Genomic DNA, 17,685 nt, shown 5'->3' with positions numbered 1-17,685 from the left:
TGAGGGTAAAGTTTCAAAACTCCTTTTCTCATAGAGTATAAATTGTTACCCCCTTTGAGATCTGGTAATTGTGCATCTGTCTGATAAATGCAAGACAAAAACCTCCATAACAATACTAAATTATTATTCAGAAAGTATTTTGAGTGATATAATTAACATTAGGCCTTCTGTTTTTTTTATTCAAATTTAAACCATAACTTGGATGGGTAGGTGGACAAAATAACCTTCTTTGTGCAGATGCAACTAAACCTCGTTGATAATAGTGGGAGTTACAAAGTCATAGAGTCATACAGCATGGAAACAGACCCTTTGCTCCAACTCATTCGCACTGACCAGGCATCCCAATCTGACCTAGTCCCATTTAACAGCATTTGGCACAAATCCCTCTAAACCCTTCCTATTCATATACTCATCCAGATGCCTTTTAAGTGTTGCAATCATACCTATCTTTTTTTTAATAGAACCCCTACAAGTGTGGAAACAGGCCCTTCGGCCCAACACGTCCGCACCAACCCACAGAGCATCCCACCCAGACCCAATCAACTTAACCTATACATCCCTGAGCACTACAGGCAATTTAGCATGGCCAATCCACTTAGCCTGCACATCTTTGGACTGTGGGAGGAAACCAGAGCACCCGGAGGAAACCTGTGCAGACACAGAAAGAATGTGCAAACTCCACACAGACAGTTACTTGAGGGTGAAATCGAACCTGGGTCCAGCAGTGCTAATCACTGAGCCACTGTGCCACCCCTTCTCTCCACTGCTTCCTCCGACAGCTTGTTCCATACACGCACCACTCGGTGCTTGAAAGAATTACCCCTCAGGTCCCTTTTAAATCTTTCACTACTCACCTTAAACCAATGTCCTCTAATTTTGGACACCCCCACCCTTGGAAAAAAGACCTTGGCTATTTATCCTATCCAAGCCCCTCATCATTTTACAAATCCTGTAAGGTTTATATAAGGTCACCCCTCAGTCTCCAACACTCCAGCGAATAAAACCAGGCTGTTCAGCCTCTGCCTATAGCTCAAACCTTCCAGTCCCAGTCTAAGTGATTTAGCCTAATATTCATTTGCTTTCAAAATTCAACACAAGGAAAAAAATCTAATTAGATTGAGAGGAGACACTGGAGTGAGTTTTCTCAGCTCTTCGTGCTCCGTTATTTTGTTTGGAGAGCTGGCTTGTGATATAGACTGATGCTGACAGTGTGGTTCAATTCCTGCACTGGCTGAGGTTACCATGAGAGGAGTCTTCTTCTCAACATCTCTTGCTACCTGAGGCATGGTGACCCTCAGGCTAAACCACCACCAGCTGTCTCTCTGTAATGAAATAGCAACCCCATGGTCTGGTAAGACTAGAGTTAATTTATATAATGTTGTTTAGCACCATTATTTAGCCCCTGTCCGTCTTCTAGTTGTTAGCATTTAGGATTTCTCTCTCTTGGATGGAAGGAATTAGTAATTATCTTTGTGAGCTACCAGCTAGCAAACATCGTTGATTAATTAATTGACTTAAAATGCATTTATTTTTTACTGAAAATCAAAATAACATTAATATATATTTTTTTCTTTATCTCTTTGTCTCTCAATCTTTTTCCCTCGTACTACACCTCTGGCTGTTATCTCCATTTATATTTATTCTTTTCCTGATGTTTATTTACTTTTTGCATTTTAGGAAATACAGAGCAAAATCTACATATTTTTTATATAGCAAAAAATTAATGTTTACTCCAGTGCTTTCTCACATAAATGCTCTGAACCCATTATTGTCATTTTATATGAATTAAAAATTTGGTGACTTCTTCAAAACATCTGAATAAAGTACTACTGAAAAGGAAGTTAACAAAAATTACTCCATTGATTGATTGTAGGAAATTAGATACAATGCACACTCAGAAACCAAATTCCAGCTTGTAAAATCATAGTCATGGACAAAAATATCAAGGATCAGGTTTTAGGAGCAGGAGAAACCTTTTAAAACCTTCAAAATGATATTATTCAGTTGATCAATGCAGTCATATTCTTGTTAACGTATAAATTTGGGCTTTAAATTTGCATCAGCACATGTATTACAAGTTAGAAATTGCAATTACTGGGGGGAAATGGCTGAAAAAAAGGATAAAAACTGCATTTTAAGCAGCCTGTGAGAGTCCAGAGGAGGGATTAAAATCACAAAGTGATCTATTCTCACTGTGTAAAGCAGAGAGGTCTGTTGTGGAGCAGTGGTAGCATCCCTATCTTTCAGCAAGGGGGCATGGGAATAAGTTCCGCTGCACCAAAGGAATGTAGGGCAATGTTTGAAAGGTTGATTTAAAGCTAGCTACATTGGAGGAGATGGTGGTATCGTGGTAACAGTGTAAGACTAGTAATTCAATACCCCAGCTAAATGATCGAGTGAATTTGTTCAAATCCTAATGTGGTAGTTGATAAAATTTGAATTAGGCACTCTTGTGGTGCAATGGTAATGTCCCTACCTCTGGGCCAGGAGGCCAGGGGGTTCATGTATCACCTCCTTCAGTGGTGTGTAATATCATCTCTGAGCCAGTTGATTATAAAGTAATTGGAATGCATCGTATTAATACCTTTTATTTGTATTAATACCTTTTATTTCGACAAGCCTGCAGTGGTGACATACTTAGGAGGTCCTCATTATGAGTTTTTAATAGAACTCACAATTCAGAAACTGCCTTCAACTTAGCATAGCTATCAGTTGTGAACAGTGATTATAAGCAATCTTTTCTGCATGCTAGGGGACCTTTTTGGAACAGAAAATGCCTATGCTCAGCCACAGCAGACACCAGATAGAATATGTATGATTTAGCAATATTAAGGTTGAAAATGGTTTTTTATTTGTAGCAATACTGTGTTTTTATAAAATTAAATATTGTTTCTGATCACATATGCATATGATTTGATTGTCTTGAGTTCAGGTGTGGAAAATCTGAAAATTAAATGTACCTTCCACATCCTCAGAATCTCAGTGAACAAGAATGAAACGGACAAAGCAGAATTATGGATGATTTGATTTTTCCCTTCATTGTTCCAATAACAGTTCCCATTCTCAACTTCAGAAGAACTATAATTAAAACATACTTACCGTGGGGACATATCATGATTTTTGACATCTTCATTTTGAGATGCTTGTATGCGAGATTGATGAGTATAATACAGTTGAGAAAGTTTGTGATAAGCAGCTGTGAGCTCTGTGATTTCAGTCTGCTGTATTATTAAGCTGTGATATTTCTAAATAATTTGAGATATAAAGAAACAATTGATTCCTTCTCTCACAAGGTTGTGGTGGTAACTTAATATCCTGGAATGGCTCCTTGAGCTCACCCTACTACCCTCGTTATTATCCTCCCAAAATTGACTGCACTTGGACCATCACTGTAAGTAGCAATAAGATTATATTAATTTAAATCTGTCCCCATCCCTGAAATTTAGTCTTTCAGTGGAGAAGAAATAGCAAAACTAACCCATTGTTTATCTGGGGAAACAGATCTGATCAATAATGCCTTCAAAATATGGGTGCACAGAACTGAAGTTGCTTTGTTGATAACTTCTCTATATTTCTGTGTAAAATTTGTACTTTTGAAACATAAATTTTAGTGTAGCACTGACAAAGCAATACGTCCTTACTTCTGCTACACTTAATCTAAGAAAATTATTTACACTTATATTGCATATTTCATGATTTCCGGATGCCCCAAGGTACTTTTGAGCCAATGAAATAGCTTTGAAATTTAGTAGCTATTGTGATTTCAATTATCCTGGAACTTAGAAACTTCAAAAACTGGTTGAAAAATTGTTAGTACGCTACTTAAAATAGTGACTGCAATGGTTGGATCTTTGAATTTATTTTCCGAATCATAATTTAACACATCGTTGGCAATTATATAAAATCAAACATATGAATGATACATTGACTATAATAGTTGTCATCTCCTTCGTTAACAGACACCTGCAGTAGGATATAGTATAGCCCTTTCTATTATTGTTTTGGAAGTCCAAGCAGGATCCCAAAGTTCAAGCAATTGTGATAAGGACTGGTTGGAGATCGAGGGAATCAGGTAAGATGAGCAGATTGTAGAGTTGCCTGCTGCACTGCAGCCAATATGAAGAAAGGTGGTGTGATCAAATTTGGGGTGCCTAACAATATTGAGGGTTTCAAGCAGATAAAAACAGAGAAACAATTTCCTCCATTAGGGGAAATCTAACATTAGCAGACACAGTCTTAAAATATGAGACAGATCAGTCAGCAGTAAAATTAGAAGGACTTGTCCAAAAGGCTTTGGTGCTATGATAATTTACAAAAGGAGAAAGGCAGAACAAATTGGACTTTTGGAGATGTAAGGAATGATAGGTTACTAATGAGGGCCTTGTTGGTGAAAGTAAGATCAGGATTTTTGAAGGGCACTGACATTTTTGACTTGGCATGACAGACGGAACTGACCCTGTAGTGGAGCTGGGAGTTGTTTTCGACTTTTTGTTTGTTACAGTAGAACTTTTAAAGCATGAAATACTGTTGTACATTATGTTGCTCCCTGGGAATTTTATCTTTTTATTACTGATAATTCTAGGAAGAGAAATTGAATAGGAAAGGGGTGCAAGGAGGACAAACAGTTGGCCGGATGCCTTAGTCTAGGAGAGATCCATGAGGTCCTTGTTAGAGATAAAAGTGTAAGAGATGGGAGAAAAATCTTTAAGAAAGCACTTGGTGGAACCCTGGGGTTCAACCTGCCATCTAAGCTCATCCTAGAGTAGTGGATAGCTTCGACACTGGAGAATGAGGTTCAGTGAGGCTTGAGCCAGTTCTGATAATGAATGATAAAGCCAACATTGTGCCAAACATGTTTACTTTTATGCTCCTTGGATTTGAATTAATGAGGATGAAGGCTATAGCAATGATAAGAGCAAGAATGGAAATAAGGTTGCCTAGGGTGAAGCCATTTAACATAATAGTGAAAGACCAACTTAGCAAGTTAACAAGTTCTAGTGTAATGTGGCTCAGTGTTAACATTTGTATCTCGGAGTCAAAAGTTTGAGGTTCAAGTCTCACTCCAGAGATAAGCATATAATTTAAGATGACAGTCTGTGCAATACTCAGGGATAGATACACTTTTGGAGGACTATTTACAAGGGGTGATATTAAAGCAAGCCCTCATCTACTCTCAGGTGGACATAAAAGATCCCAAGGTACCATTTAAAGGCAAGCAGGGAACTTCTCCCTGGTGTGTGGCCAACATTTTTGGCTTAACAAAGTTAACAAAAAAGGTTTATTTGGTCATTATTATTATATGTTTTGTGTAAATTAGCCGCTGCATTTCTTGCGTTGCAATAGTAACAACAATGACAATGATTCAAATATACTTATTTGGTGGAAAAAGATGTTGGGCTGTTCTGAAGTCATGAAAGATGCTGTAAAAATGCAAGTACCTCCTGATTGTAGGGCATGTGAGAGGAGAATTCTTTTGTTTATTTTCACAAAAGTGAAATGAACAGACAGCAGTGCCATCTCCTGGAGGCTGTAGTAGTGAGCACTGGTAACCCATGTAAGGAATGTTCATTGAAGTGAGGACTTTCAACCTTTTGTCTCAACAGCAGCTCAAACAACAGGCTGAAGACTTATCATAATACTTAAAAATTATTCAATGTATAACATCTCAATTGCTTCCAAATGTTACCGTATGATCTTATCAAGAGTTCTTCCCCAACACACAAACTAAATTAAACAGGATGATTGTCATTATTGTAACATTTAGATAAGCTGGAACATTTGGATAAGATTTGTACAACCTCACTCCTTCACACCATCTGTGACAGAGTTTTGTCATTATCTGAGACACTTGTACTTATGGCTGACAACATCCACAAGATTGTGGCATTTACCTTCACTAAGATTACCCTGTTCTCGTTACACAAGATAGACACAACATTCTATGTTGGCAAAAATATTGACTGTTTCAGATATAACAATTTTTGGAGCTCACTCATTATCCATTTAAATAGTTGTTAGTCTTGAGAATGGTTCTTGCTTTATTGAAGTGCATGGACGTTTTATAATCAAATTCAGCTTTAAGAAGTAGTGTTTATCGATGAGGATAGAAACAGGGGTTGTTAGAAACATAGCCAGACATGCAGGGCAAATATCAGGAAAAATGGACAAAGATTTTTTTTTATTCCTCAATTATCAACAATATCACTGGGTTACAACAGGTGGAAACGAGTCTGCAGTGTATGTCAAAGCCATTGTTGAAAGCAAGCCGTAAGAATTTTACTTACTGGATCTAAAACGTCAGCCATGCCAGTGGTCGCATATGTTCAGATGAGGCCAACTTCGACACAGGAGCCTCTGAAATGCCCCCTTCTTCCTCAGCTGAGGATTCCCCAGCACCTTTGTCAACAGGGCCCTCAACTAGGTTCATCCCATCTCCCGCACTTCCGCCCTCACCCGTTCCCTCCCAAAGAGCGATAGGGTTCCCCTTGTCCTTACCTACCATCCCACCAGCATCCACATCCAGAAGATCATCAGACACCATTTCTGCCATCTCCAGTGAGATGCTACCACCAAGACACATATTCCCCTCCCCTCCCTTTTCTGCAGGGACTGTTCCTTCCGAGACACCCTGATCCAATCTTCCTTCACGCTCAACATCCCCCAACAGATGCATGGCACCTTCCCCTGTCACTGGAGAAGGTACAGCTCCTGCCCATTTACCTCCTTCCCTCCCCAGTATCCAAGGGCCCAACCATACCTTCCAGGTGAAACAACACTTCCCAGAATCTAGTCCACTGCATTCACTGCTCACAATGTAGACTCCTCTACATTGGGGAAATGAAGCATAGACTGGTTGACCACTTCGCAGAACATCTACATGCTCCCTGAGCTACCTGTTGCCTGCCCCTTTAACACACCACCCTAGCCAACATCTCTGTGAATGGCATGCTGCAGTGTTCCAGCGAAGCTCAATGCAAGCTGGAATCACAACACCTCATTTTCCACTTGGGGACCCTGCAGCCCTCCAGACTCAATATCGAGTTCAATAATTTTAGGGCCTAAACTGTCCCATGTCTGAGCCCCTACCCCACACATCAGGACTTGTTATCATGTAGCCTGCCATTACACAGTACCTATTGTTAGTCACTAACAATTCCCATTAAGAACTATTCACCCTCCTAGCCAGGTTATTAATTTCTTTGTCAGTCCAACTGCTCTTCGCTCTATCATTTACTCCCTACCCCAATCCCCTCCCCATTTTCCGCTTATAAACTGATGTTTTCCCAGCCATCATCAGTACTGAGAAAGGGTCACCAGACCGGAAGTGTAAACTCTGATTTTTTTCTTCACAGATGCTGCCAGACCTGCTGAGCTTTTCCAGCAACTTCTGTTTTTGCACCAAATAGTGTGTTTATAACTCGATTTAAACTAAAGACAGCTAGATAAATGGAGCACAATAGTAGTAGGCAGACCTAAAATATTTTCTTGAATTACTGCATTTATAAAATTGTAATTTAATAAATTACATTTAATCACAACTTTTGCTTTTGTAGGTACTGTAATCGAGTAACTGAGGGTGGCTTCAGCAAGATTTATGGGAGATCTGTTAAAATTATGTTTAATTCTGATCAATCAATCACCTATAAAGGATTTTACTTGGAGTACAAAGCCTTCAGCTATGAGGACCGTAAGGAAAATTATTATTTTGGAGTTTTGATTTGCAGGAATGATTCTCCAACTTGAACAAGAACAATATTTAGGATATTTTTGTGCTGATTTTTACCTTAGTTTCAGCATATAATTGTTTCTTGGTTGCAAAACAGAGGTGAAAGTTGGCTATGCTAGTTTCTGCTCCAAAGCATACGTTCACCTCCATTCCCCAAAAGTTCCTTATGTACTTGACCCTTCCTGCAATCTACATTTTGAGCTATTTTAATTACATAATAATATGGGCCATTTGCAATGAATATCCTGCTTTTACATTTGCAAAGTTCTGTTTCTGAGCCTGTAGAAATACAATAGTGTGTTTTTTCAATGTAGCATTAAAACAATGAATTAATAAGCAAAGGTTTGCAGTAAAAGTAAATGGAGCTAAGATTTCACATCTCACTTCAACAGCTGAGAATTTAAATTAAGCTCATGAAATAAATTTGGAATCAAAAGCAAGGATGAATTTTAAAAAAGCATCCGTTAAGATAACTATGAAATTACATGATTGTTGCAAACACCATGGTTTACTGAGGTCATTTACAGAAGTGAAGCTGCCACCCTTACCTGGTTTTGTCAGTTGTGACTCCAGACCTCAGTAATGTGGGTAGCATTCAGTTAACTTCAGAAATTATCTTGCAAGCAAACCAGCTATTCCCAGACTACTATGAGAAACTATAAAAGTAGCAAAACTAGATGGACCACTTCATGGCAATTTAGGCACCTATGTCAAAGGTGAAGAAGAATAGAATCATAGAGTCCCTGTAGTGCAGATGGAGACCATTTGGCCCATTGAGTCTGCATCAACCATCCAAAGAGCAACCCACCCCCATATCCTATCCCCATAATCCTGCATTAACCTTGGCTAACCTGCACATCCATGGACACCATGGACAATTTGGCATGGGCAATCCAGCTCACCTGCACATCTTTGGTTTGTGGCAGGAAACTGGAGCACCTAGAAGAAACCCACGTAGACATGGAGAGAACATGCAAAAACCACAAAGACAGTTGCCTGAGGCTGGATTCACACCTAAGCCCCTGGTACTCTGAGGAAGCAGAGCTAACCACTGTGCCACCCTGAAGGCCATACCATGACCATTAATTTTGCAAAGTCCTCCTCATCTACACCTGGAGGTCCATCAGTGTTGAGAGAGCTGTTGCACAATTCAGTCCAGCAACTCACAAGCTGCAGTGGCTCAGGGTTAATGTAGTAGTTCAATTCGCTGTCATGAAAGCTCTGACACTTGCTATATTGACCATGGAAGCCACTGAAAGAGGCTTCTAGCACATAACACTGTGCATCATTGCAAGAAGCATACACGTAGCAAAGTGCAGAATATTCTGAAGGTGGGAGATCTCAACGTCTGCCACTACTGGTAGCGCCACTGCTGACTGAGCTGGTCTAGTCCTGGAGGACATTGCTGCCAGACTGGGTCTGTGACAGACAATGAAATAGTCAGTACAAAAGAAATTGCTACTTATTGGTGGAAGTGACAACAGCATAGTGCCTGTGGAGAGAGCATCCTATCTTTACACTATGAAAAATGTTTTATGTAACTGTCAGTTATCTCAAGCTGTTAATCAAACATAATTCATGTCAATGTGACATTGCCCCTTGTGATTAATAAAGCCAACTTTTACTGTAAAGATATGTTTTCTATGTGAATGAAGCTATATTTTAAACTCTCATACAGCATGTCACAAATTTAAGGAAGCATATATAATGCTAGATCTTTAAACTGTGTTTAAATTTATATAACACTATCTTCTGCAAATTTTATTGCACAGCACGTCAATACATCTTTAACCAGAATTCCTAAATTTATTATTTAACTAGCTTGCCCGAACCAATTTAAGTGCAAGGATGGATCATGTATTTCTTTAAAGAACCATTGTGATGGATGGAGGGATTGTCTGGATGGCAGTGATGAAACTAAGTGCAGTAAGTTATCATGTTTGTTTATCATGTGAACGGTCCTTTATTTTCTCCAACCAAATTGTAAAGTTCACATTATATATGTGCATAATTGCAAACATAATTCAAAAATAATGTGAGGTGTAAACATTATACAAAACTGAAGAATGTCGTGAACTAGATGTGTCTGCAGAATGATCAATAACTGTGAGTTTGTATAACTAACTGAGCATTCTTTTTAAACATTCTGGAGCGTTCCAAGTTAAAAATAACCAGCAGCAAAGCTTCAAGCTTAAACAAAACTGTGGTGTTAAGTACTAATTTAAAAAGTGACACAGTTATAGCTAAAAATACAGATACAACAATTAAAAGTAGGTACAGATGAATGATACTTATAAAGATCAGTCTGTTACTGTTGGAAGTCTGTTACATGCTTGACGGTTTCCTTCCCAAAGTGAAGTGGATGAAAAATTGAGGTCAGAAATTCTGCATTTGTTATGGCCACTATTGTCAAATAGTTGTAGATTCCTTCCACAGCTGGACTGAACTGAAAATAAAGGAAATGAGGCCTACTTTGTGTTGCTTTTATAATGTGCATGTTGTTGACCTTGGGAATCTCATGAAATACTGTAGTCCTTTAGCTGAGTTCCTTACCTCTTGTTGAAACCCTCCTCTCTTTATTGGTGTCTCTGAATTATTCTTGGAGTTCAGACAAAATTGTGTCTCATGAGTTATCCTGTGCAGATCAAAACTTAAAATGCCTGCGGCATTAACTTTTATGAATCATTGGTCCACAGAACAATGCTGAAATTTACAGCTTCCCGTAATTTCCCGTAGTAATAGTTTCCTATTTTCTCGGAAACTTTGATTCTCACATCTTTATATTTTCTTTCCTTCCCCATTCCTGTTTAGTAATTGGAAAGTTTTTAACATGTTTGCTATCCTACGCAAAATGTTTCAGGTTTTAGAATTCTCAGACATGCATGTTGCCGTTTATCTGGCTCCTGCTTTTGTAATATATTCATGCAGAGTGGTTTGAATTTTTCCATTTGCAAAAGGTCGTCTCAATCCCAAAGTGTCATACTCACAAATTAAGCTTGAATTCATTTTACACATTTTAGATTTACTAGGGCTGGAGAACATTATCAGTATTTAATAAATTATGTGCACTGTTTGTATTTGACGTTCTGTCTAATGCTGCAACACCAACCTGAAATGTTTTAAGTTCTTTGGTTGCAGATGCTGCCAGATATGCTGTGTTTCTAGTATTTCCAGTTTAATTTACAGTCATGCTGGTTTTATATTGCTGCTGTTCAAATAAAAGTAAATATGTTGAAATAAAGTAAGCATGTGGTGCAAGTTAGCACTACATTATACTGTGTGTAATTTCCAGAAGAATCTTCAGCTAATTGGCTCTATCTCCAGATGGAAAAAGATATAGATCTTTTGTATCAGTGATAATGGGAACTGCAGATGCTAGAGAATCCAAGATAATAAAATGTGAGGCTGGATGAACACAGCAGGCCAAGCAGCATCTCAGGAGCACAAAAGCTGACGTTTTGGGCCTAGACCCCTCATCAGATTAAGGGTCTAAGGCCCGAAACGTCAGCTTTTGTGCTCCTGAGATGCTGCTGGGCCTGCTGTGTTCATCCAGCCTCACATTTTATTATCATAGATCTTTTGTGTTGTCCAATCAAATTCAGCATTTGTTTCCTGTTGTAATTGATGCCGAGAAAACACTTCAATTTGTCTGCTTTTTGGCTGACAGTTAATCAACTTACAGGAGCCATCATGTAAGATGTTGCGTTCATTAAAGATCGGACTGGTAATCATAAAATATATAATGGTATACTAACATGAACGTGGGAGATGAAGTATGAAATTTGTGAGATGTTATCAGTCATGAGGGCATTCATAAGATTGTGAGATTGTACTTTTTTCCCTAAGTATCAAAACTGTCCGAGGGAACTGTAAATTTGAACATAACAGCCCGTTGGTGTCATGACATAACGTTTCCATGACAGGCCCATTATCACAAAATCGATAAATGTATAGCAAAATGACCAATTTGATTAACCGTTGGACAACAAAAAAATCCATATCTTTTGTCATCTGGATATAGAGCCAATTAGCTCAGAGCTAACAATTTTTGTTTCATTCATGGGATGTGGGCATTACTGGCTAGACTAGTATTTATTGGCCATCCTTAAATGCCCAGAGGACAGTTAAGAGTCAACAACATTGCTGTGGGTCTGGAGTCACATATAGGCCAGACCAGGTAAAGACAGCAGTTTTCATCTCTAAAGGACATTGGTGAATCTGTTGTACTTTTCCCCAACAATTGACAGCCATTCATTCCAGATTTTTATTAAATTCAAATTCTAACTTCTGCCATTGGTGGAATTTGTACCCAGTTCTCTAGAAAATTGCCTTGATCTCTGGATTAATAGTCGAGTCATAAATACTAGGCCATTGCCTCCCACATGAGGTTTCATCTGTAATAGAAAAATAACTTTATTATAATACACTTTAACATAAGGCAAATAAATGAAAGGATATTCTAACCAATCTCTATGCCACTTAATCTATACTCTTTCAGAAACCTCAATTACACACACACTCAATCATGATTAAGACAGACCTAAAGTAAACAATTCGAGATGTTTACTGTGGGTGAAAAATATAGACTTGGCAAAGAAAATTCTGAGAATCTAAAGTGCAGACCACAAAGTGGAAAGTTCTGTTCTTACAGTCCTTTCAGTTTTAGCAATGATGATGTGCTGTTGTCCACAGTGTGACGGTCATTCTTTGATTCAGTGGATGATATGGTGGACTTGGGTCTTTTCTCGTTTAGGGCCTGTTTCTTTCGAGCTTACTTGCTTTTTCTGTCCTTTTCCCCCAGAGAGCAGGAGAGGTGGATGTTCTTTGTTTGCAAGGTCTGTTTCTCCTGCGCCAATGGCACTGCAGCTCAACCAATCAGGGGTTGTTGTCAGACAGAATGCCCTTAACTCGAAAGATTCTGGATTCTCCCACTCACTGTTTCAAAAAGCAACATCATATTGCACAGTTCAATAACATATAGCAATTGAGAGCAATTGTTATTTTTAAATGGCAAAACTTGTGACTTCAAGTCAACATTTCCCCATGCCACCACTGACCTTTGACTCATGTTTTTTCAAGAACCTTGAAAAATATTTAATGAACCTACAACCACCATACTCCAGGGAACAGAGTTCAAAAGGTTAACTGTTCTCTGAGGAAAAAAATCCTAATTTTTATCATAATTGGGAGACCCATCTTATTGTTAAATTGTATTTCCCCATTTGTAGGCCTCTCCATAAAATGAAACATCGTTTCAGCATTTACACAGTCAAGTCCCCTCAGGATCTTATATATTTCAATAAGATCACCTTTCATTCATCTAAACTCCATTGGAATCATCCCAGTCTGTAACCTTACCACATAAGATAATTCCTCCATCTCAAATGTTAGTCAAGTGAACCTTTTCTGGTCTGCTTCTAATACATTTATATCATTTACCCATCATTTGACTGTCATTGTTTAGAGAAGTGATGTTGTCAGTTATCTGCAGTAAACATGAAAACTTACAGCAATATGATATTTTAAAAGGTACCAAAAGTGCATTCAAAAGTGACTAAGAGTAACTTTTCTAATGGAGACGTTTTCTAAACCATAGTGACTGTACAACATACATTCACTATGATGATGCTAAACTTTGGTTACTGAAGTTACAAGGAAAATTTGAGATATCACGTAGATAACTTTCAATTTCAGCTTTACGAAGTCAGCCGTGTCTAATTTTTCTTTGTGTTTGTTCTGGATAGATTGCTACTTCACATGTCCAAGTGGAATCTGCATTCTACACGGATCCATTTGTGATGGAATCAATGACTGTGGAGATGAAAGTGATGAACTAAATTGTACAAGAGCAAGCAAGTGTCTTTAAATTCATTCTTCACTTTCCATTTTTGTTCTAGCAAATCATAGAAGTATTTTTTTAATGCATGCATAAATGAACCAAGATACATGTATAAATTAACCCTTGAGCTATGCAAATTTTCAACATAATAAACAGTTTTTGTGAAACTTCTTACTGGTTAGACCTTAAGGATTAGATTTCATGAGTAACTATTTCTTAGCGTCAGTCATTAAAGCAATAGTTCCATGGAAACCACAGAGCGTATGGAGCCAGAGCACTGTTGTTTATAAATGATGTAATGTTTATATATGAAGGTAATAAATCTTATGATATAAATATCACAAGATGTAAATTCTAGTCCACGGTGTTATGGGGACTGTTGCATTGTCATCCATAATAATTGGCACAGGATTTAGCTTGTGCGTAAAATTTAATATAAAGCAATAACGTAGAATGAATACGATGAGCTATTTGGGATATTAGTGCAGCAACAAGAATTTTACAGGGAGGTGATGACTTTATCGTATTGTCATCGGCCTAATAATTCAGAGATGCAGATAAGGTCTGGGGGCCTGGGTCTAAATGGTGGATGGGGAATTTTGAATTCAATAAAAATCTGGAATGACCATGAAACTGTTCATAGTTGTAACAACACATCTGGTTCACTAACGCCCCCTAGGAAGGGGAACCTGCATTCTTAGCTGGTCTCCAGACCCATAATAATGTGGTAACAAAGTGTGGAGTTGGATGAACACGCTAGGCCAAGCAGCATCTTAGGAGCACAAAAGCTGACATTTCGGGCCTAGACCTTTCAGCTCCTAAGATGCTGCTTGGCCTGCTGTGTTCATCCAGCTCCACACTGTGTTATCTTGGATTCTCCAGCATCTCCAGTTCCCGTTATCTCTGACCATAACAATGTGGTAATCTTTTAACTTCCTTCTGAAATGGCCCAGCAAGCCATTCATTTTTATCAACTGCTAAAAGTCTAAAGAAAGGAATGAAACTTAGCAGACAATCTGACATCAACTAAAGCACCAACAATGGCAAACTCAGCCCTATTGACCCTGCAAAGTCCTCCTTCCTAACATCTGATGCTAGTATCTGTCTTGCAGACAGGTCTAGCACAAGCCTGACATAGTCGTGCTCACAGAATCATATCTTACAGACTGTCTCTTTATCCATCTTCTATCCGCCTCCCCCCTTTTTAGTTTAGAACCCCCTTCCTTTCCACCATTTCTGAAGAAGGGTCTAGACCCGAAGCGCCAGCTTTCCTGCTCCTTTGATGCTGCTTGGCCTGCTGTGTTCATCCAGCTCTATTGTCCCTGGGTATGTTCTGTCCCACCAGCAGGACAGACCCAGCAGATGTAGCTGAGCAGTGGCATCCAGCTGGGTGGGTGTTGCCCCAGAAATATTCAACATTGATTCCAGACCCTATGAAGCCTCATCCTGTAAACATGGTCATGAAAACCTCCCACCAGTACGCCATCATGTTAGATACCAGTCAGAGGAAGCACTGAGGTGGCAAGAGCACAGAATATACTCTGGATAGAAAACTTCAGTGTCCATCACCAGGAGCAGCTCACCAGCACCACTACTGACTAGGTTGTTGAGCTTTGAAGGACCTAGCTGCTAGACTGGGTCTGCAGGAGCTGACGAGGGAACCAACAAGAGGGAGGTACATACTTGAACTCCTCAAAAGTAAGCCTGCCACAGATGTATCTGTCCATGACAGTATTGCAAAGAGTGACAACCAACACTCCTTGTTGAAAAGATGTCATGTTTAAACATTGAGAATACCCTTCACCATGTTGCCTGGACCTATCACCTCATTCTAAATGGGATGGACTTCGAGCAGATCGAGCAGCTCAAGACAAACCATCCATGAGGCACCATAGGACGTCCGCAGTAGCAGCAGAAACATAGTTCAAAACAACCTGTAACTGGGTGGCCTGGCAAATCCCCAACTTGTCATTTCTCTTAAGCCAGTGGCTCAATCCTGGTTAAGTGGAGGCTGCAAGGGGGCACACATAAGGATGAAGTGTCACCCCGGTGAAAGTAAACATGTCTACTTGCATGCTAAACAGCAAGTGATAGACAGAGCTAAGCAATTCCACAACAAACAGATCGGATCTAAACTGAACAGTTCTGCACATCCAGTCATCATTGATGGTGAACAATTAAACAACTCACTATCCTTACTAATGGATGAGTCTAACACCTCAGTGCATAAGATGAGCCTGAAACATTTGCAGCAATCTTCAGCCCGAAGTGCCTGGTGGATGATCTATCTTGGCTTCTCCAGAGGTCCCCAACACCACACATGCCAGCCTTCAGCCAAATCAATTCACTCCACTTCACTAATCAATTCATTATCAAGAAACTCCTGGAGGCACTGAATACTGCAAAGGCAATGGACCCCAACAACATTCTAGTAATAGTACTGAAGAGTTGCACTCCAAATCTTGCTGCTCCCCTAGCTGGGTTCTTCTAGTCTAGCTACAACACTGGCAACTACCCAATAATGTGGAAAATTTTGTCTTGTACACAAAAAAAGCAGGACAAGTTAGACTGCCCTGGTCTAATCTCGGTCACCAGTAAAAAGATTGAAGGTGTTGTCAATTGTGCTATCGAGTTTCACTTACTCAGCAATAACCTACTCGGTGATTTTCAGTTTGAGTTCCAGCAGGGCCACTCAACTAATAACCTCATTACAGCCTCAGTACAAAGATGGACAAAAGAACTGTGACAAACACTACATTGGACAAACTGGCAGAAAGCTAGCCACCAGAATACATGAACATCAACTAGCCACAAAACGACATGACCCCCTGTCACTCATATCCTTACACACAGATGAGGAAGGACACCATTTTGATTGGGACAACACATCGATCCTAGGACAAGCCAAACAGAGACATGCACAAGAATTCCTAGAAGCTTGGCATTCCAACTGGAACTCCATCAACAAACACATTGATTTGGAGCCAATCTACCATCGCCTGAGAAAAAGAACAGGAAATGACATCACCAACCCAAGGAAACCTAACCAGATAAATAGAAAGCGGGACATAACACCAGTGCTTCGTCGGAGGCTCACTGATGATGTTACCTAGAATGGTGACAAAACATCTGGGGACAAACCAGCAAGCTCAGTGAGCTAGCTTACATCTGGAACACAATAAAGACCCACTCTCTTGTGGACCGAGAGGAGGAGAGTGCTGTCTTGGAGGTGAAAGGAGGACGTCGGGTTGGCTGTGCACCCTTGCGACCAGTGGATCTTAATGCTGGCTTCGGCCTAACACTGGTTCAGGGGAGCAGCCAACCTGCAACGATGGCTGCGGCAAGTGCTCGTGCCCCAGGTCAGGGGGTCCGGAACACCATCCGTGTTTCTGTAAAGAAGGTGGATGAAGGTGCACCTGTGGACCGCACCTTCTTCGTGAAGAGGGTCCTGTTGGAGTGTTGCGGGTTCGCTGCTGCGGACATTTACTGCCTGCAGGATTTCCCCGGAGGAGGTTTTTACGACGTGACCTTCCGGAGTGCCAAGCTTTACGAGCGCTTCCTGGAGGTTTTCAAGGAGAAAGGAGGTGAGGGCCCCCTCTCTGTATTGACTGCTATCCCACTGTTTGTGATGCCAGCGCAGAGGAGCCGTATGGTGACTGTACACATGTACAACCCGCATGTGCCAGCAGTTGATGTCCTGACCTTCCTCGGAAGGCATGTGAAGGTGGAAGGGGACCTAACTGACATCGTGGACCCCTTTGGCATCTGGACGAGTAAGAGGCAGGTGAAGGTGACGCTGAGGATGGGCGCAGATGGGAATGTCGCACACCCACCGTCCAGCTTCGCGATCGGCGGGAGCAGGGGCTACCTGACCTATGCAGGGCAACCTAAAGTCTGCCATGCCTGTGGTAGGTCAGGTCACATGGCGGCCGACTGCAAAGTCACCATCTGCAGGAACTGCAGGGAGGAGGGACACCTTGCAAAGGATTGCCCACGAGAGAGAAGCTGCAACCTTTGCGGGGAAGCGGGCCACTTCTATAGGGCATGCCCGCGGCGGGGTACCACCTACGCCCAGGTCGCCGGCAGGGGAAATGCGGGGCCAGCGCCCCCGGAGGAGAGG

General features: G+C 40.4%; 1 protein-coding gene across 1 annotated transcript in view; it reads left to right on the top strand.

The window, feature by feature from the left end:
* The window catches only part of LOC125457042 (suppressor of tumorigenicity 14 protein homolog), a gene marked incomplete at its 5' end in the record, with an annotated part of 66,639 nt that overhangs the window by 24,433 nt on the left and 24,521 nt on the right, over window positions 1-17,685 (top strand). Inside the window, 5 exons of the mRNA XM_048540735.2 lie at window positions 3,294-3,391; window positions 3,960-4,072; window positions 7,554-7,687; window positions 9,548-9,652; window positions 13,471-13,584. Coding sequence (XP_048396692.2) covers window positions 3,294-3,391; window positions 3,960-4,072; window positions 7,554-7,687; window positions 9,548-9,652; window positions 13,471-13,584 — 564 coding nt within the window. The remainder of the gene's footprint in view (window positions 1-3,293; window positions 3,392-3,959; window positions 4,073-7,553; window positions 7,688-9,547; window positions 9,653-13,470; window positions 13,585-17,685) is intronic.

Source organism: Stegostoma tigrinum, chromosome 12, assembly GCF_030684315.1.
Source record: "Stegostoma tigrinum isolate sSteTig4 chromosome 12, sSteTig4.hap1, whole genome shotgun sequence".
Taxonomy (NCBI): Eukaryota; Metazoa; Chordata; class Chondrichthyes; order Orectolobiformes; family Stegostomatidae; genus Stegostoma; species Stegostoma tigrinum.
The sequence above is the reverse complement of the archived record's forward strand: the minus strand, read 5'-3'. Positions and strand labels throughout refer to the sequence as shown.